Raw genomic sequence first — 20736 nt, 5'->3', positions numbered from 1 at the left:
TTGATGCTTTGAACTTAGTAATAACGTTGATATTGTAAAATAATTAATTTTCAATGATCTATGATTTAAAATCTTTATTAGCTTTTGAAGTGGCATTGCCTGCATGAGGTTTTAAATTGAAATGTAATGTAACAGTCTCCTCCCTTAACACATTACCAGTCAGAGGTGAATTCATACTTGTGCCATTTGGCACATCCACACAAAAGTCATCTTATCTTCTAATTGTCAATCATAGCTTTATTTAATTTGTACTATGCTATCTAAGGCTTAGCTATTAAAGATACCCTCAGATTTCTAGTGATACTAATGCAATAAACTGTCGGGTTATAAAGTCCTACTTTAACTGAATGTACTTTCACACTTATTAATTACTCAACACTTCATGTCTCATGCATGTATCTGCAACACAATCACACTTTCTTAACACTACTATTGCTCAATATGTACTGATACAGGCTTGCCCAAACAGAACATTCTAGGACTTAATTGAAGCTAATTCTGATTTTGTATATAACCACACACAATCTTGATTGTCGTTATTGTCAATTCAGTATCCATAGTTCCATATTGTCCATATTATCAATATTATTCATGCATATTGTTATTCAGTATCCATATAGTTGGCTATAGATCTATTTGTACTACCTGCCACAACTACACGTATACTGGTACATCTACATCAGTATTACTCTATTTTAATTTGCTATTTTAGATTTCAGAATTAGCCCAAACATGTACATACATGCATACTGTTTGATGTTCACGTCAATGTGTAGTTAGTCTGGTCTAGGCGGCCAGACTAGGGTGTAGTGAAGTCACACAGAGCCATTAATGTTTTTCCAGTTATACCTCATTTTTTATGCAGTTCTCACACATGACCTGTATTAATGGTAGTTATAATATTAATGAGAGGTGAAAAGTTGAAAATATTTGCTGCCAAATTAAAATCTTAGGTATATCCAATACATTATACTGAGCTAGCTTTTGTTGGCAAAAACAATCAGCATGTTTTTTTAACCTTTTGATCTGCTAAATCATATGCCATACCATACATCAATGCAATTAATACAATACAAATACTGCTCTGTGTTGTGTAGAGTAGCAGTCCTGGCAAAGCTATATTGCCCTTCCTGCCAGATCAATAGTGAGATCACAATAATGTTTACAGTGCTGTATAGCTACAAGCAGTTTTATTACAAACAGTGGAAAGAGCAAGTTTAAACTATTTGTGCGCAGCATTTCTGTAGAATAATGACAAAGGAAATTGCTGACAATCACTTGAATGTATTTGTGTACACTGCTACAGCAGTAAGCATAACTTGTACAATCAACATCGTAAATCTAGTAACAATTACTATTAAAAAATAATTAAAAAAATTTAGTTGGTAATTGAGTAGTATAACAACAAATACGACGAATATTCAAATAATTTGTTAGTGCATGTGAGTGTGTCAGTAGCATGTATGATTAGTCTGAATCTGATACAGTTTGATCAATGTCTATTGCTATTTCTCCAGCAGCTTTTATTGAAATGAGATTGCAAGGACCGTTGTCAGAATTCACGCCATTAGACTGTAAAGGGCTAGAGATTTTATTATTAGCAGTAGTAGTAGCAGTAGTAGTATCATCATCATTATTAGCATTATTAGCTGTAGTTTCATGATGACTATCATTATTATTATTATTATCGTTTTCGTTTCCACTCACAATTGCACTGTCATTTGATGAAGAAGGAGAGGGAGAAGGAGATCGTGAGACAGTACCAGAGTCCCTATCCTCCGGTCTATATACGTCCTTTTCTCCCGGAACAGTTATACTTATGTGCCTCTTCTTTTTCTTTCCACTTAAATCAGTTATAGATGACGCCTTAGGCTTTACATTGTTTTGCGACTTCGCGATATCGGTTAAGGCTAATTGTGAGTCTTCGCTGATTCGAGGAAGAGCGGCCGAGACCGGGGTCAAGAGAGGAGAAGGAGGCAAGATCTCTGTCCCTATTATATTATCCTTTGGCGAAGAACTTCGTCTATTTCTATGAGGGAACCTCCCGGAATTAGTGAGGGTGTTAGCTCTCGTGATACCCATAGGACTATCAGGTGGGCTAGCATCAGTCATTGAGGTATTCACTGATGCGTTGCCTATCGATTGACTCGTGGATTTCCTTTTCAAACCGAATACCCTCCTACTTTTCTCGGACTCATCCTCATCATTCATTGTTGGTATGTCCTTGAAAGAGTCCAGGGTAGCCATTTTAAGTATGCTACGACTAGCGCGACGTACTTGCTGCTTCACGCTATTACTTGCTCTGTTCACGCGAGTACGTAGTTCCTTTATGAAGAAGGACTCGAGGATAGGATGGACTGTTGGGTTGAGAAGGAACATAAACCAACCAACAATTAAAAGCCAGGCCGGTATGCCATCCCCGTCAGTGGCAGCTATAGCAAACGTGAGAGAAAGGAGTGGAGTCCAAGAAATGATATTAGCAATAAAAAGAGCACCAAATACCTTTACCAGCTGGTTCTGCTGACTCCGGTGGGTCGATTTTTCAACTGCCACCTCTTCTCTTGTCGCACGAAATGATTTCTTCCTTTCGAGGTTCTTTTTCAAGAACCTGTTGACAATTTTGAAGGTCCAAACGTTAGTAACAGCTAGCGTTATGATTGGTATCAATCCTTCAATCATTAATAGTATCATGTATAATGAATTACGAAACGGTGTCCAGCGCGGTATACAGACTCCGAAAGACCGATTAAACTCCCATTCACCGAATCCAAAAGCAGGAGGGAGTGCAAGCAAAAAACAAAAGACCCAGATGACAAGTATTCCGACGACAGTCGTCCAGACTTTCTTAATGTCCTTGTATTTGAGTGGGTTTGACAGCAATATACATCTATCAATGGAAAGGATCGCTAGGAGGTGAAGGGAGAGCTCTGTCGATAATATAAAGAAGTATCCTTGGACTTGACAGATTATGCATCTGACTACGTCGCTGTTTCCAAAAATATACTCGCCATTGGCGGCGACAACTATTATGGGGAAAGGTATGATCAATATGCAAACGAGAAGATCCACAATTGAAAGAGTAAACAGCATAATGTTAGCAGGCTCTTTGAGCAATCTATACTTTAATAAATATGTTACGAATATGAACAAGTTCCATGATAGTGCTACAATGAATATTATGCTTTCGAAAAAAGCAATTGCTATCGTCCCACTACCAAGGTTTCCCCGGAAAGTCCAGAATTCTTGATCTGTGACATTGGTTGTGCTAAGGACTGACGTTCTGCAGCTGAAGTCGAACTCTGTCTCATTAATCAAGCCATTTCCTGAGCCAGACATGAGATCATCATCCATTTTCAATAAACTATAAACAGAATAGACAATAATAATTAAATAATCTGCTAACATGTATAGGGTTTGAGATGACAGTACACCTACTCACTGAGCCCACTCCATCATGCTTAGAGTATTTCTTATTGCTTATCTGCTCACCCTCCCTCCCTCTCTCCCCCCCCCTCTCTCTCTCTCTCTCTCTCTCTCTCTCTCTTTCTCTCTCCTCCTCCCCCTCTAGCTTTAATGGACTCATGTTTTCCATTTACACAAATGTATAAACATTTCCACATCAGAGATTACATAAGTCAAACAATGCTAAAGCAACCACTGCATCCAAATGAACACACAAACAAGTACATGTGCATGTATCATCACTGTACTGTACTGTCCTAATATCCTCCTACACTGCACCCTCTATTAATATCTGTTTGTTTTACATTGCATACCATGCATTGCACAACATAAGCACATACACACACACACATGTACATTGTATATAGCTTAATTTTATACATGATTGACACATACATTTTTGTACATGTACATAAATGTAGACATTCGCATGACATATGAAAAATAACCACACAATATATGTTATCAGAGCCACCAGCCTTAGTGTAAATATTAGTGAGTAATCAATTACTTTTTCACAATACACAAATATCATTTAATTTTAGTAAAAGATTTTAATGCTTCTTCTGATAATAATACATAAATCATCTCTGCCAATCAACACATGCATGTACATGTAGTTAGCAGTATTATGCTGTATGTGACAGTGTATGATTAAAGGTTGCTGAAAGTACAATAATTATGTTGTACAGATAGTGATTCATTATGCCCCATGGCAGACACATACACTCTCATGTGTATTGTTGAACATATGTGCTTTTATCGAGAGAGGGAGAGGGGGAGGGAAGAGGAGAGAGAGAGAGAGGAGACATGTAAAAAAAGTCAGTCTGCTCTATGCCTATTTACACCATTAGCTGTCACTAAAATCAGGGGCAGCTAACAGACAGGACAGACTTGCAAAGGTCAATTAGCTCATACACACTCCTTGGACTCATTAAGGAAACTTCCTAGTTCCTACTTCATGCATGTACATGGAGCCAAGCTACTTTATCAATTACTACTACAACACATAAAGTGACAAGATTAAGAGAGCCAAGTGTCTTAACCATTCATGCAGTGAAATTTAAATAGCAAGCCAGCCCAGGGCCCTTGTTTATAAAGTTTGTTTAAAACAGCTGCAAAAGTAAGGCTTTGTGGGTTAAACCTCAAGCTACTCTCTAGGCCTCTCTCTCTCTCTTCTCTTGCTGTTAGCTTGTAGTCTATCTAACAATTTACAAGCATCAGACAACAAAAACTTACAAGTAAAAGGAGGGCTCGGGCTGAGCGTGGTTCGCTTTAGTCTTTGCCGCTGGAGTATGTGTAATGGAGCAGAAGAGAGAATCACAAAGAGATTGACAGAGAGAATAGAGGGTAGGAAGTGAACCAAATAACAACAGTTTACCTGCGCAGTGTCTTTAAGTTTTTGCTGTATACGAAATGGCCAAAGGGAAATTAATCACAAGCTCCACCCAGAAGTGACATGCTATAGCTCTCCAAGATCAACATTATGAATACAAATAAACTCTTATGTCATTTTCCTGTCGTCTAGGAGCTGAAAAATATTGTCTGGCGATGATATGAAATGTAAAATAGTTAATAAAGTAGTTACTTTGAAGTACCATGGATCATAGGCATGCATGTAGCTGCTACATTGTAGTAGATCTATATCATGAATGTAAAATTAAAAGTACGTACAAATAATGTTCCACTAATTATTGTTGTTATTTTGTAGCCATTAATTTTTTGGATTTAAAAAACTCCTGACGGTGAGATAAAAGCGAGGATAAAAAGGTGCTATAATTTATCATTATAATTATTTTAATTAATAATAAATTGAGAGAGTCATGTGATTTTAGTTGATTAGTCAAAATGGCTGCCGACTGAGTCACTCCCTCTTCTTCCCTCTCTTTCTCGCTGCCCAGGCCTGTATTGAAATCTAAAATGGAAGTTGCCCGCCCCAAGAAAAAGACTAAAGCTAAGAAGAAGACCCGTAAAGTCACAGGTAAGATAATAAGTGCGTGTAGCCCCAGATAATGTATAATTTTTAGAAGAAAAAGCCAGTGAAAGAGGTTTGGAACAAGATACTCCAGACACTATTGAGGTAAGATGAGCTATAAATCTATATAATATGCTACCAGGAGACTGCTACCTCCCATCACTGTAGCATACATGTGCATTTATTTTTAATTTATGGATGATTAGATATAATCCCATGAAGCATAAATGTGTTTAATAATCATAATATCAATTTGATGCATATTAATTTTACTCTCTTGTTTGATCAACAGCACCTGCTTTAAGCATCAGTATGATACACACGCACACTTGTACATGTACATGTAAGGCATTGATTCCTTCATTAGCAGTACAGCATCACCACTTGACCTTTGACTAGAGGGGAATACCCTTAAGGATTTTAATCTCATTAAGTTTGAACTCTCCATCTCTCCTTGTGTGTCAATAGCCTCACCTTTGCTTTGTGCAGTACTACACTAATGTAGATTTATGCATCTAATTATAATACTTGTCTGCTACAAACGAATTTTTATAATTTTTAATGTGATGACAGTTTGATGACTGTGCTATATACAGTAAGTGTGTGTAGTATCTTTACTAAACTATTTTTGGAGCCGTGTGTGTATTTGTGTGTGTGTTCTGCCAATATCATTTTACTATTATTATTTACATGTACATGCACATTGCGTTACATTGTGTATTTAATTGTTATATAAAGTCCATGTGATTATGTACATGTACATGCAATACCTGATGTAATGTAATGCCTGAGTCCCTTGATATCTGCCCTCAGCTTCACCTCAAGCAGATATCTCAATCCTCAGGTATTACATTACTTGCATATGTAGGCCAAAACCATAGCTTATGTACAAGGATTCAAGCAATATCAAATACCTGTACAATGTACATGTACAAACAGTGCATGCATTTTATTCATTCATTTCATTCTATATTCATTTCTGTATTTATTTATTTATTTATTTATTTATTTATTTATTTATTTAGACTAATGATTCAGAGTCCACTGGTACCCATCATGTTCTTCCTCCTTCCTCTCCCTCTCTCCTGTCGCCTCCTGATCTGCCTACTCTACCAGTCATTGATATATTTGATGAGTCAACCCCACCAGTAGTACAAGAACCAGCAATACAAGAACCAGTAGTACAGGAGCCAGTAGTGGCTACTGCTACCACTAATGAAGGTGATGATGATCTGATCCAGTTCGATGTTGCACCGAATCAAACTCAACAAAATCTTGAGAATTTGCCCGAGGAACATTGCAAAGATTCTGTTGATGTTTTACCGGATGCCATTCAGTTAACTAATGAATTGACCATTGAGACTGCTAGTGATGGAGTAAGAGTTGATAATGTTCCATTGCTAGTTGACATCACACCTGAAGCACCTCCTCCTACTACCACCAGTGATGTACTAAGCAATGAAGGAGCTACCACAGTAGAAAACGAATCTAATATTGAAGCTAATACTGAAATACATGTAGATACCGGGGCACATGTACATGTACAGAATGTAAATACTACTACTGTAGCTGTAGAAGAGGTATTGGAAGAACCAGCTGTATTTGCACCTCCTAGTGAAGAGACTGTATTGCCTACTGCTCCCCCTACTCTGATGTACCCTACACTGGATAGCCTTATAGCAGGTAACATAACTTTGTGTTTTTGTGGATTGGTATGTATGTAATATGCCCTTGTGTTATTTGTTGCATTCATGTAACTCAATTGTGTGTGTGATTTGTGTAGTAGTAAATTTAATTATTTTGTTGCTTTTTGTTTCGTTTCCTTGCATTTTTATGTTTGCAGTTTTGTTCTTGTTACTGATTGTGTTTGGAATTTTAATTTTTAAATGACCAGCTCACTCCTTCCTGCATTCACTTAACTCCCTCCCTCTCCCCCCCTCTCTCTCTCTCAGCTTCATCAGTGACAGAGTCAGTGTTAATTCCTTACTCTGAAGAAGATCTCTCTCTTCTGTATCCTAACCCACAGTTAGGAGCTAATACAGAATTTATTGATAACTTCATCAAAGTAAGCAATCAATGTACATGTACACGTACATGTACACAGGAGGCAGCTAGCATACATGTACATTATACCTGTGTATAATTGTGTATAAATGCATTGAGATACATGAGTATATTACATGTATATGTACATGCATGTACATGTGCCTGGTTTTGGCTCTAAAGTAAAGCCATTGTAGCAGCTAGTCCATTGATCTAATGCAGTATGTATAGTTGTGTGTGTTCTGAACTTACATACATTGAAACTCGAAACAAAATGAAAGAATTGTAAAGTATAAGATTCTGTATAGTGTGTCTATAATGAAAAATGATGAATTCCAAAGTTTATCCAGAAGTTCCTCTATATATTTAGGGAGTGATTCTTTCAATTGTAGTTTATTTGGAAATGCTAAATTTGCTGGCATGTCCATTTGTTTATTAGGAAAGTCAACAGGATAGCCATCCTCTGTATGAGCTATTGAAACAATACTTGAAAGCAAGACTGTCTTCAAAAGCGGCTGAAGGAAAGCTACAGGTATAAACATTTATGTATAATTATTTATATTTATGCTTCCCATCTCTCTCCCTTTCTCTCTCTCTCCCTCCCTCCCTCTCTCCCTCCCTCCCTCCTCCCTACCTCCCCCCTCCCTACCTCCCCCCTCCCTCCCTCCCTCCCTCCCTCTCTCTCCCTCTTTCAGAATTTAAAAAAGGATTATTCAAAGAACAATGATATGATATGGACCATTACCGACAAGAGAATCAGTTCTAATGTAATAATTCTAATGCAATAACAATAACTTATACAATTAATTTAATTAATTAATCATATCAGTATGTACATGCATATGTCTGTCAGTATATGTACATGTACTATAAATGAGAGAGAGGGAGGGAGGGGGAGGGTGAGAGAGGAATAGGTTTCATTGTTACCTTTTGTGATCTCATTGTGTCTGCATTTTTACACACATGTCTTGATGTAGTTGTACAGCAGACATGCCCCATGCCCCATGCATGGGCATGTAATACTAATACTTGTATTCTTATCGTTGTTATTATTATTATCTTGTTATTACAAAGTAGGAAGAATTAGAGTTGAAAGAGGAAATCATATTATTTATTATTATTATTATCATTATTATTATTATTATTATTATTATTATTATTATTATTATTATTTATCATTATCATTATTATTATTATTACTGTTAATAATAATAATAATAAATGAGAGAAAAAGACAAAAGAGTTGAGGCAAATAAAAATACAATAAAATAATTTAAGTCATACAATGCTGAATGTTCACAATAGATAAAATTAAGTTAGGGGTAGGTTATTATTACTGTTATTATTTATTTATTATTATTATTATTTTTATTTATTTATTTTAGGGAAGGTGTGCAGATGGCAAGAGCATTAGTCACAGTCACTCACATAAGTTTGCTCAGCTTGATGCTGATGCTGTTTTTAGAACTGAAGATAATCTCAAATCAATAAAAACTGCTTTACAAGAGGTATACTGCATGTACATTATACACATGTATATACATTAAGAGAAATTAAAGGATTGATATTATTATTTACTTTATGTACCGTACAAGATGATTTATCAGTGAGGAATTAATATTGGCAATTGGTGGTTTTATGAAGAAATCACCAATATAAAATCTGCCATTTTGTTTTAATTTGAGCATGCTCAATGGCACGTGGCACAAAATCGCCAATGTAAAATTCACCAATTAACTTCCACAGGCAAATTATCCAAATAGTACTCTTGCCAATAAATCATCTTGTACACTATCTCCTTTTCCCTCTATTTTTATTTCCTTCTTGTTATTGTTGTTTTCTGTTCCTCCAGGAGTACACCATGTTATCCTACTCTGCACAATTAGCTTACATACACGTTGAGTTTTACATTCACCAGTTAATCAACTCTATGCCAGAATTAGCTGATATGCCACAGACAGCTCCTATCACAGGTAAACAACAACAACAAATAATAATAATAATAATAATAATAATAATAATAATAATAATAATAATAATAATAAAGATATGTCTATGTTTTCTTAATTATTTTTATGTCTTTGCTTATGTGTTTGTTCACATGCATGATTGCTGGTAGTGATTCTAGTGAATGAGGAACAGTGATACTAATTGGTGTTTGCTTTGTTGCTGCTCACTCATTTGTATCTCCTTTATTTTATGCTTTTGTCCTCCCTCTCCTCTCTCACTCCTACTCTATCCTCTTCATTCTTTTCTCTCTCCCACCCTTTAATTTATCCTGAGCCTTAATTTTTATCATAATGTACAATTCATATCTTAAATTCCTACATCAATAATCATCTCTCTCTCTCTCTCTCTCTCTCTCTCTCTCTCTCTCTCTCTCTCTCCCTCTCCCTCTCTCTCTCCCTCCCTCTCTCTCCCTCTCCCTCTCTCTCCCTCTCCCTCTCCCTCTCTCTCTCCCTCCCTCTCTCTCCCTCTCCCTCCCTCTCTCTCTCCCTCTCTCTCCCTCTCTCCCTCCTTTCCCCTCTAAAGGTTATATCCCATATGTACCCCCTGGTTCAATGGATGATTACACTTATGAGTTAAGATCCTGTATATCAGTCTTGTTCATATTTGAGAGAAGGCCATCCAGAGACCAACAGTTTACATCAAGCTGTCGCAACTGGCTCAATACACTAGTGAGCTATAGCTACTTCTGTGTACATGTACTGCAGCATTAGAGCTAACTGTTTTTGTTTACTTTTATTGAGTGTGTTTTTTAAATGTGTGACATTGTGTGTACATATTTAAGCTCATTAATGTAACTATACTTGTATGTTCCCAAAGTGCATACATACATGTACATTAAGTACACTTAATCCTTTTGCATTAATATATACATGTATGTATAATGTACATGTACACATGTTTACTGCATTATACTGTCCTCAATGCTGTATATGCATATAGTGCCTTCCACTTATCTAATTACAAGTGTAGATATTTTTGTTTATTATTTATTTATTTATTATTAGATAGCAGCGTTGTTGAGGGTTGCTTCCTTACCAGATCACCAGTTTGTTCTTAATCACATATTGAGGTGTCCCCCTGGTGTGGGCCAATGGGCCATTGGTTATATCCAACCTTTATCACCTCTGCAATATAAAGGAGTCGTGAGACAAAATAACAATAATCATGACAGTAAGAACCTTTTTTTAGATATTCTGTATCATCTGCCCTTATACTACCTTATACAGGAAGTTTTGGAGGAATTGAATTTGGCATTTTGATAGCCATTCGCCAAAATGAGAATCTGCCATTTTGAGCCATTATACGCATGCGCACGTTGCCAAAAATTCACCAATCACCAAAGTTTAGCAATTTGCCAAATTTTAGTCTCTCCAATATAAGTGTATATAATATGTATAGGTGTATAGTGGGAAAGTTTGAGATGATATTAGCCTCTGTATAATGGACATTTTGGGACAAGAAAGTGTCTCTGTTATACAGAGGTGTCCTTTATGTAGAGGTTAATTTATACAGTAAGGAATGTAATTTGGTACACTAGGTGCTGTCCATTAAATGGAGGTGTATGCTATAGAAAGTGTCCATTAAGAGATGTTCTTCTGTATTTTTTTCTGGTTGAGTAGTAGTTTAAAAAACAGAGACTTTGTTGATAGTCTGGGGTACATATACAATGTAGTCCAAGCCTTTTATAATAATGTATTTATTCCCAAGAAATGAAGCAGCTAATGTCTGCGGCCATACCACGTTGAAAGCACCAGTTCCCATCTGAACACTGAAGTTAAGCAACGTCGGGCCGGCTTAGTACTTGGATGGGTGACCGCCTAGGAATCGCCAGTGTCGCAGACTTTTTTTTCTCTTTATTTAACACTTAAATTTTTCATTTTTTTTTTTTTAATTAACTCTGTCAATGCCCATATTTACTTACTGAATTTTAATAGAAATGTGCCATGTACATGTAGCATTGTGATTAATTAATTAATTATTTATTAATTTATTTATTTATTGAATTAGGAAATGGTGTTTCTATGGAATGGAAGCTATCGTCCCAGGATTACACGTGGGACGGTCCCATCATTGATCACTGGATCACAATGCTCTCCACATTATTCCAACCTATAATGTATGTTAATAATAAAATGGAATCACTCCTTTTAATCACATGTACATGTACATAGTACATACTGACATGTATTGCCATTTGATTTTATGGAAAATAATAATTTTAAATAAGATTAATTTATACCAAAACCTATAATTATACATACATGTACATGTAAATAAGATTAATTCATGCCAAAACCTTGTGGCATTCTATAATACATTAGTGCAGTTTAGTTGCATGTACTAGCTATCACGTGTTATGACTAATTCTCTACATGCATACATGTACATGTATTTAGCGGGAGGGAGGAGTTCCTCTCTTTCTTTTCTTCCCCTCGGCCAGCGACAGGAGGAGGAGGAGGAGGAGAGGGTGTGGATAGACAGGAATCACAACCTTGGACCTTTGTGGAGGAAGATGAAGGGCAGGTAGACAGAATTTTATTTATTGTTTTATTTAATTATTTATTGGGTATTTACCATGCAACCAGAAATATTGGATAGAGTTATACAAAATTTGACAATTTTTTGCTAAAAAATTCTAATTGCTGGATTTATAATGTTAGCAATTTAGCAGCCAATTAAGTGTCACTGAAATTGCTCAGAATGAAGCAAAGTTGTGTTGGTGGATAATCACTGCAATTAATACATGTATTAATTCCCCACTACTATACAGTATTATGTTATAAGTATACACTATGTAGACAGTTGTGCATGTATTTGCATGTAGCATATCTGTATGTATTAACTATTATCATTATTATTATTATTATTATTATTATTATTATTATTATTATTATTATTATCATTATTATTATTATTATTTTATCAGGATCATCAATGTTATTATTATTACTTGTATTTAGTAGTGTTGTGTTGTGTCTTAGGGTTAATTCCTTAGTTCCATTCCTCAATGAATTTCAATATAGTCTGGTGATGATGTAATGTGATGCAATATGATGTAGTAATGACTAAGGTTATATTTATAATACAAAACAATGATTTAAAATAACACAGTATAGACATAAGTTTTTGTTACATACGTGTACATATATCATGTGTTTGTTTGTTTCGTGCTAATTGATTATTTCTTACTAATATCAATTACAGCAGTATCATTGGCACTTCCTTTACTCCACACACACGTACACACACACACACACACGTACACACACGCACACACACACACATACACGTGCACTATGCATACATATCTAGTTACACTATCTCTCTATGTTAGAGTATATACATGTACATGTACATGTACATGTTAAAGTGATACATGTTGTGTTTCATTATCAAGAATGATATGTGATATACGTTAATGATTATTATCTTATTGTGTGTATTAATTTGTTGTATTATGTAATATCCTCTTTATTTACACATTATTAGTAATTTCACTCACCTGTGTCCACTGTATCCTGTTTCCTCTTCTTATATTATAGCAAAAATACTTCACTTTATATGCACATGCACATGTACCAGGAATGGTGTCGATTACAGACAAAAAGATTATATTTCCATCACTGTATTACTTGTAAAAATATAGCTTGTTATGACCGGTACTATCAAATTACTATTTCAGTCCACTGTATCTCGATTACTATTCTGTACAGTGCAAAATTTTCAAGAGCTATAAATTTTGTGAATTTGCCTAAAAATTTATTTTGCAATTTATTTTTTGCGAATTTATGTCACCTGCTATCTTGTTTTGTAGCAATTTGATTTTTGTGGAAGTAATTTGGGCAAATATTGAATCTTCAAAAAATTTCGAAATTTGCAAAATTTACAGCCCTCGAAAATTTTGCACTATACATTACTATTATTACATATTACCCCATCTCTGACATGCACATGTACATGTACATGTGCAACATGTGCATCCTTATCCTCTCTACATGTGTCTCTCCTATAGGATTCCAGTGCTAGTGATGAGGTACATCACTTGATGTTGAATGAGTCCGACTTCATATCAATACTCGACCAGTTCCCCATAACTGACGTATTTAAATGTTTACTTAACGCCAGAGAAGGTAAACAAGGATCTACATGTACATGTACATTTATGATTATATTTTTTTATTCATGCATTAATTATTGTTATATGTGTGTTACATGTATTTTCCTGTGATGTACATGTACATATATTATATATAAAGTGAATATTTTAATTGTAGTGTACCAAAGTATGATGCACAGAATTTAAGTTTGCACACAGTCAAACACATTTGGAACATATAGTACATACTTGATCTGTGTTTGTAAACATGAAGATTTTAATACATAAAGCTTGATTCCTATTTTAATAAAATTAAGTATCAATATTACAGTACCTCTCTCTGCCTCCTTTCCCAGGTCAGTATGCAATCTCGCACATAAGCAGCTACCAAATGTTACAGTTCATCTCATTCTGCACTTGTCTCATTCGCTTGTTTGGTCGCATATTCTCAATATTGAGACACTCTTCGTACAAAGAGTTCATCAAGCAAGTTGGAAGAACCATACGACAGACAGTGCAATATGTGGCCGATCACTGGTCCTCTTATAAAGCATTGAAACTGTCGGCTGGGGACACTATGAGTTGCATGCCCAGTGGGGAAGACCCTGTACTTAGGTACTCGTTGGAGAGACTCCAGATAGAGTTTGATCAGTTTGTATTGAGAGCTACACAATGGATACTAACAGCTCATAAGTGAGGGGGAGGGAGGGAGAGAAAATTAGAGAGAGAAGGAATTAGGAAAAAAGGGAAGAGAGAGAGAGAGGGAGGGAGAGGGAGGGAGGGAGAAAAGGAGAGGGGGAGGGAGGGAGAAAAGGAGAGGGGGAGGGAGGGAGAGAGAGGGAAAAAGGGAGGGAGAGAGAGAGGGGGGGTGAAGGAAAAGAGAGCAAGATATTACTTGTGTAAATACATAAGTACATGTAGATTAACTTATTGACATTCATTTTTTTTCTCTTTACTTCTAAGATTGGGTGCATGGCAGTTCATGGCAGACATGCCCTATGGTTCAATATCAGGACTCACACTATGGAAGATACTGTGGACACTCTACCACTATCAGGTGGCATCACATAGGGACACTGGTAATGATGGGAGGGAGAGGAGGGGCAGTGTACTAATGGATAGAACTGACCTTGATCTAATACCAGAGAATGTACCTGACATTATACAATCTATTAGAGGTAATATTTAGTATAATATAATATGTACATGTATACATTTGTTGTACTGTATTGATGTAAAGACAGAAATACATGTAGGGTTTGATGTGATGTTTTGGCATCCCTCTTAAAATGACTTGGAGAGAATATCTTCATTTTTTATTACATTTTCTGATACATATTGATGTCCTTATGCTATGTAGAAAGTCTAAGCTGTTTCCAACAAATAATTTTCCAGTTATGAGCATAGAAGTTGCCTAAGTTTTTTAGAAAGATATGAGCTTTATGCCTCTGACAAATCCCATGACTCATGCCAGCCCTTTGGATAAAAGCAGTAACTGTACATGTATTATATACATGTACATGTAATTAAGATTGTACTGGATATATCTTAGCCTTTGAAAGCTCCAGTGCCCTATATAAATGCATTGCTACATAGTAGCTGAGGTTTGCTACTTACATTTTACTTTGTCTAGTATACTGTATGTACATGTACATGTAATTCTTACATGTATTATTAAACTATTTATGGTGACTATATTTATTTATTATTTCTTCTTAGGGTCTTTATGTCATGCGAAGTTTGTTGATATCCTAATGAAGACCTTTACTTCTGAGGTTATATTTTTACTAACAACATTTGTCAACATGGCCAGATCCAGAGATGGAGAGAAGGAAGAGGAAAAAGAATTTATTAATTTTGTAGCACAAGAAATATTCCAAGTAAATAATAATAATAATAATAATAATAATAATAATAATAATAATAATAATTGTACCAGTGCTGCAGTTTTGGGTACTGTAATATATTCTCAATAGAAGCCATTGTTTTTATTTCATTTTTAATTTGGACAAAGGATTCCGTTTGAGTGATCTATATTTGATGTACATGTACATGTATGTACATGTATCTGTATGTACATTTACGCACTGTTGTATTTTCTTAGGGCATGTACATGTATATGTATAGCCTTATCTTTTGGCCCGTGGCTTCTGATTGAGACAAGCTTTTATGAAAAAGGCTTCTATTTAGGGATTGTCAGTGTGCCATCTATGACACTTTGAACTGAGTACAAATAAGAAATTAATTATAATAGTGATTAATTAAACATTATTATTAGTATTATCATTACTAGTAACGCAGTAGCGTTACTAAGTAGGATTTATTATAAGAACAAAAGATAAAAATAATAATAACAATAGTTTAATATTATTATTATTATTACATGTATTTGTCCTCTGTATAGTTGACACAGGTTGAGGAGTATGCTCGTGATGCTTACAGCAGATCAGGTCACACGTTACTGGACTCTGTAGCTCGTGTCCATCCCTTCATAATGTCAGTCCTACTAGAAGAGACTAGGAAACACGTGGATGAGGCTGGAGAGGTGAGATACGATATAGACCATTATATTTTGCGGGGATTCAATTTTGCGATTTTTTGTGTTTTGGAAAAATTTGTGAAATTAAAATCCGCAAAATAGCGTGCTGATTTTATAGTAGGTGTGGTAATTGCATTAAAAATTGCAAAAATTTTTATTTGTGAGTACAAAAATGTAGCTGAATTCCGAAATTTTATACCCGCAAAATATATAGAGCCTATACAGTACCAGTAGCACCAACACAACTATAGCAATGTATTATATTGCATCTTTGTTACTATAAAAGATACATGTAGATCGAAAGATTTGCAGTACTGTGAACCCATAAATCATTTAACAACTTTTATGTTTAACGCTTTTGGAATGGTGGGTATGTTAACTTCGATTAGTTTTAACAATTTTGCACATTGACAGTCATAGTTATGTCCATTAACTGTAACAAGATTAAGCTAATGGTTAAAACAGTTATATATACAGTGATTATTAATGGGTCTACAGCAATAGTTAATTTGTACATAACTTCGAGTTGAATTGATCATTATGTGAATAATTTTAGTGAATTAGAACGATTAATTGTTAATATGATGAATTAAGGCATCACAGAAACTCAATATTAATAATGTCATTTACTGGTAATTGGATTATTACTAAGAAAAAGCTGAAGCCAAGAGCCAATTCCATATTTGTATAATAATTATGCACATAAAGCAATGAAATGAGTATAGGATTTACATGTACATGTAATACAAATTAAAAATGAACTTCTTAGTATATAGTAATTTATTCCCCTTTCTCTTTCCACTTTGGCTCATACTCAAATTTTGATTACTGTTTATTTATTTATTTGTTTGTTTTTTATTATTTATTTATTTGAATCATGCAGGTAAAAATAACAAAAAATAAAGTACAGTATACATACATGTATTTGCTCGAATAAACTCCCTGCTTAAGGTTACGGGATACAGTTTATGAATAATTAATTAGCTGTAGTCAATTGTTTTTTCATTTGTTATTTTTTTAAAAATGACACTTCTTTCATTACTACTATCATTTTTAATGATTTATTTCTTATATAAGGTCATCTGTTCATCTTATACAGAATGACTGTACTTGATATAGGCTGGGTTAATTATAAACACTTATAAATCAAAAATCTCCAGTCCTGAACAACAAAAGTCTCTAAAACAAATGGTAGCTCTTCTTGAGGCAAAAATGAAGGTCGTCACGATGAGATTTTTTGCTTTCTTTCTTTTTAACCTCAGAAAATCAGTCAAGAATGCTGAAAAACGCACTAAAATGGCCGCCAAATAGATCTATGGTGTGACTATCTCCGTTTCTACTAAGTCCAGCCAAAAGAATGCCACGACACGACCTAGATATCAAACTTAGCAAAATATTTACTTGGAGAACCATGTGAAATATGGCCCAGTTGAGCTTATTTTTGATTTATAAAAGTCCATTCCTTTTAACGCAGGGCAGCGCATAGCCATAAATAGATAAGCCAATGATAACTCGTGAGTCCCACCCACTTTTTAAAATTACATTTTTAATTTTAAGGATCGAAAGATTTACGGTTAGAAAGGTATCCCGTAACCTTAAATAAACACTGATGACAAATATTTTCTAACTATAGATACGCATATTTTACCCAGTATATGTGCCTCAGGATTTAGATTGTGCCAGATAGCCTAACAGTTGTAATACAGTTTGGAATGCAAGAAGGTTGTGGGTTCCAATCCACTAGAGGCTTTTTTTGTTTTTTTTTTACCTGATTTTTTTCCTGTTAAGAAATAAACGCCCGGGCGTTTAATCGAGCAAATACGGTACATGTATTAGCGTAATAATTATTTATTTATTTATTTTGTTTGTTTGTTTATTGTATTTTTGTTTTATTTAGAATTGTATCTTATTATTCAAAGAGCTCCCCCTTCAGCTCTGGCTCCCTTCAGTACATGATATCACACTAGTGAGGGAGTGGCTAGTATCCAGTACACTCACCTCACCCCAACACCTCATCGCTAAGGTCATTATTAGTGGACTCAACTGGGGAGTCAAAGAAGAAGAGGTACAGTACTGTATAGCAGGAAATTTATGAGGGAATCAAATTTGGCAAATTTGGCATTTTTGATAGCCATTTGCCAAAATAGAAATCTGCCATTTTGAGCCATTATGTACATGCTCAATGGCACATGGCTACTAATTCGCCACATTAAGATTGGACAATCACCAAAATTTAGCAATTTGCCAAATTTAACTCTCAAAAAATTTCCTGCTATATGGTATGTCACAAAAATTTTTGTCCAACATGTAGCTCTATACTTAATTACTATCACTTGTATTACCGTATAGCGGGTTTATTTTGAGGATAATAATTTTTGCGAATGGCCTGTATCTGGAGGTTCACAAAATTAATTTTCGTGAATTGCCACTTTTCTGCCATCTTATGCCGTATAAATTGATTTTCAAGGAATATAATTTTGCAAATCTTCAAAAATCCGCAAAATTTGCGATATTTGTTGTCCTCGAAATAAACCCGCTATACAGTATTGCATGTAATTATTATTATTATTATTATTGATTTTTATTGATTTTTATTTTACAGCCAGCTGGCTCTACTTCCCTAGTCCTTCCCCCCAGTATTCATCGTGGTGTGGCTCTCTCTATCATTGATCTTTGGTACCATCAGTTCACTGATGACTCAACCAGTCCTGGAGCTAATGCTAATAAAACGTTATATTCTTCTACTATAAATAGAATTAGTAAAGTAAGCCAACTTCTTATTACATGTATGTGTCCTTGTGTTGTCTATCAATTAACTTCAAGCTTATTCAGATCCAGTTTGGATTTTTTGTGAATTTTTAAAGTGGCTTAAAATTACAAAGGCTATAGCCTCTGGCCAAAGGCCAAATTTAATCAAAAATGGCTATGAGAGATTTTCTACGTTTTTATAATTTTTTCTGATGCATAACATGTCCTTATGTTGTCTATCAACTTTGAGCTGATTCCGATCAAATTTGGATTTTTTATGAATTTTTAAAGTTGCTCCAAATGCCATGTACTGTATTGTAGTGCTTGTCAGCTCATGAAGCTCATGCTGTTTAGCTCACTTAGCATGCTTTGGGGGAAACCCTGCTTGTACTTTTAAAAAGACAGCACTTTGGCATTGTGGTTTGATGTAATCCGCCATTTTAATTTATAAAAACGTGATTAGCAAAAAATATATTAATAAAAAAGATTGAAATATAAAACCAGATGGGTAGGAGTAAAGAAACAATAGGGTATACTTGTAAACTAGCATCATGGTGCACATGTACATGCATGTAGCAAAAAGTTTAGCAACTAGCATAACTAGCAAAACACATTGAACTAATTAATAATATTTAGCGAAGTTTACAGCTAATCTAAAAAATCTAGCATGTCTAGAGCGTCATCCATAATGTCCATATCATCACTATAACTACAGTTCCATGAACATCTTTGAAAAATAAAATATAAAGGCGTTATATGCTGTAGTATGGACTCTTACCTGGAGCAAACAAAACGATTTGGATTGGTATCAATTGGAGCTCTTTTAATTTTTTTGCATTCAGTACAGACAACATCCTGTGAATGAAGGAGTTAGTATATCATATAGCCAGTAATATGGAGTATAGATAAGAAATAATTGTAATTTTGGAGGGGAGAAATTTTTTTGCAAATTAATGTGCATTTTTAATGGCACAGGGCCACAAATTAAAACCCTCCAATCACCAAAAATTTAGCAATTCTTCAAAATTTTACTCCTCCAAATCACCCAGCTATACAATATAAGTTGAGACAATTAAAGATAATATTAATAAGAGTAGGTATAGCTGACACTATAAATTATTCATGGTACCCTACCTTCTTTTCTTTAAAAATAGAGAAAAGCCCACCCATTGCTTTTGACTTGTCTTGTTTTTCTTCTTCTCCCTTCTTGCTCTATGTTCTATTGCTCAATGAGTCATTGTATAGTTTGTATGCTGCAGTTACTATTAATAGTGCTTGCCTCTGGATAATGAATTTATTAAGGATGATAGCACAATGACAGCTAGTATTTAATTAGTGCTATGAATATTTTTACTGTTAGTTCCTGGAAGCCTGTTCTTTAATAGTGTGATCGTGACTCGATATATCTATGACCTTAAATACTCACGATAACTGCTTGCTCCATCCTACTACTTTATGCATCAATACATGTATTTACATATATTTACATGTGCATGTGCATGTATATCTTCCTTCTAATCCTTCCTCATTTTCTTCTCCCTTTCTTTTGTCATTACTTCATAAAATCATGCCTTATGTATATGCGTATGCACGTTTAATGTAGCTTTCTCATAATCTCTTTCTCTCTCTCCCCCCTCTCTCTCCCTCTCTCTTTCTCTCCCTCTCTCTCTCTCTCTCTCCCCACCCTCTCTCTCTCCCCCCCTCTCTCTCTCCCTCTCTCTCTCTCTAGTCCATTCGTTCACTATTATCTAATAATCTCTCTGATCTATTATCTTGGATGTGGGACGTTACACTAATGCTCAAGCTCCACCCCTCACAAATCAATCAGTCATCGTCGGCCCCACCCACTGAAGGGGGAGGGGC

At 35.0% G+C, this 20736-nt stretch overlaps 2 protein-coding genes and 1 long non-coding RNA gene across 3 annotated transcripts; 1 reads left to right on the top strand and 2 right to left on the bottom strand.

Moving 5' to 3' along the window:
- Window positions 1–1290: 1290 nt before the first annotated feature.
- On the bottom strand, window positions 1291–4836 carry LOC105313978 (melanopsin-A-like). Its single transcript, XM_020000735.1, has 2 exons — window positions 4702–4836; window positions 1291–3361 (listed from the first exon to the last, which is right to left on the bottom strand). The coding sequence occupies exon 2, from the start codon at window positions 3349–3351 to the stop codon at window positions 1468–1470; it is 1884 nt and encodes a 627-aa protein (XP_019856294.1). The 5' UTR covers window positions 3352–3361; window positions 4702–4836; the 3' UTR covers window positions 1291–1467.
- Window positions 4837–5283: 447 nt separating this feature from the next.
- Window positions 5284–18987, top strand: LOC109584833 (ectopic P granules protein 5 homolog). The gene is made up of 18 exons (XM_020000722.1): window positions 5284–5443; window positions 5490–5542; window positions 6463–7120; window positions 7390–7502; window positions 7920–8012; window positions 8176–8247; window positions 8866–8988; window positions 9333–9453; window positions 10013–10158; window positions 10495–10660; window positions 11498–11647; window positions 13943–14279; window positions 14550–14764; window positions 15306–15466; window positions 15991–16131; window positions 18023–18190; window positions 18728–18889; window positions 18949–18987. The coding sequence occupies exons 1-18, from the start codon at window positions 5383–5385 to the stop codon at window positions 18985–18987; spliced, it is 2979 nt and encodes a 992-aa protein (XP_019856281.1). The 5' UTR covers window positions 5284–5382.
- Window positions 18988–19561: 574 nt separating this feature from the next.
- On the bottom strand, window positions 19562–20081 carry LOC109584839 (uncharacterized). The gene is made up of 3 exons (XR_002186195.1): window positions 20008–20081; window positions 19652–19728; window positions 19562–19600 (listed from the first exon to the last, which is right to left on the bottom strand). It is a non-coding gene; the product is annotated as an uncharacterized LOC109584839 (long non-coding RNA).
- Window positions 20082–20736: the final 655 nt, after the last annotated feature.

This window comes from Amphimedon queenslandica, unplaced genomic scaffold (genome assembly GCF_000090795.2).
Source record: "Amphimedon queenslandica unplaced genomic scaffold, v1.1 AMPQUscaffold_13160, whole genome shotgun sequence".
Lineage (NCBI taxonomy): Eukaryota > Metazoa > Porifera > Demospongiae > Haplosclerida > Niphatidae > Amphimedon > Amphimedon queenslandica.
This window is presented reverse-complemented; position numbering and strand designations above follow the sequence as displayed.

Bases quoted from the DNA above. Each gene is read 5' to 3' on its own strand.
- LOC109584833 (XM_020000722.1), top strand. From the start codon at position 5,383: ATGGAAGTTGCCCGCCCCAAGAAAAAGACTAAAGCTAAGAAGAAGACC. The intron at 7,121-7,389 runs GTAACATAACTT...TCTCTCTCTCAG, and splicing joins ACTGGATAGCCTTATAGCAG to CTTCATCAGTGACAGAGTCA. The intron at 9,454-10,012 runs GTAAACAACAAC...TCCCCTCTAAAG, and splicing joins ACAGACAGCTCCTATCACAG to GTTATATCCCATATGTACCC.
- LOC105313978 (XM_020000735.1), bottom strand. From the start codon at position 3,351: ATGGATGATGATCTCATGTCTGGCTCAGGAAATGGCTTGATTAATGAG.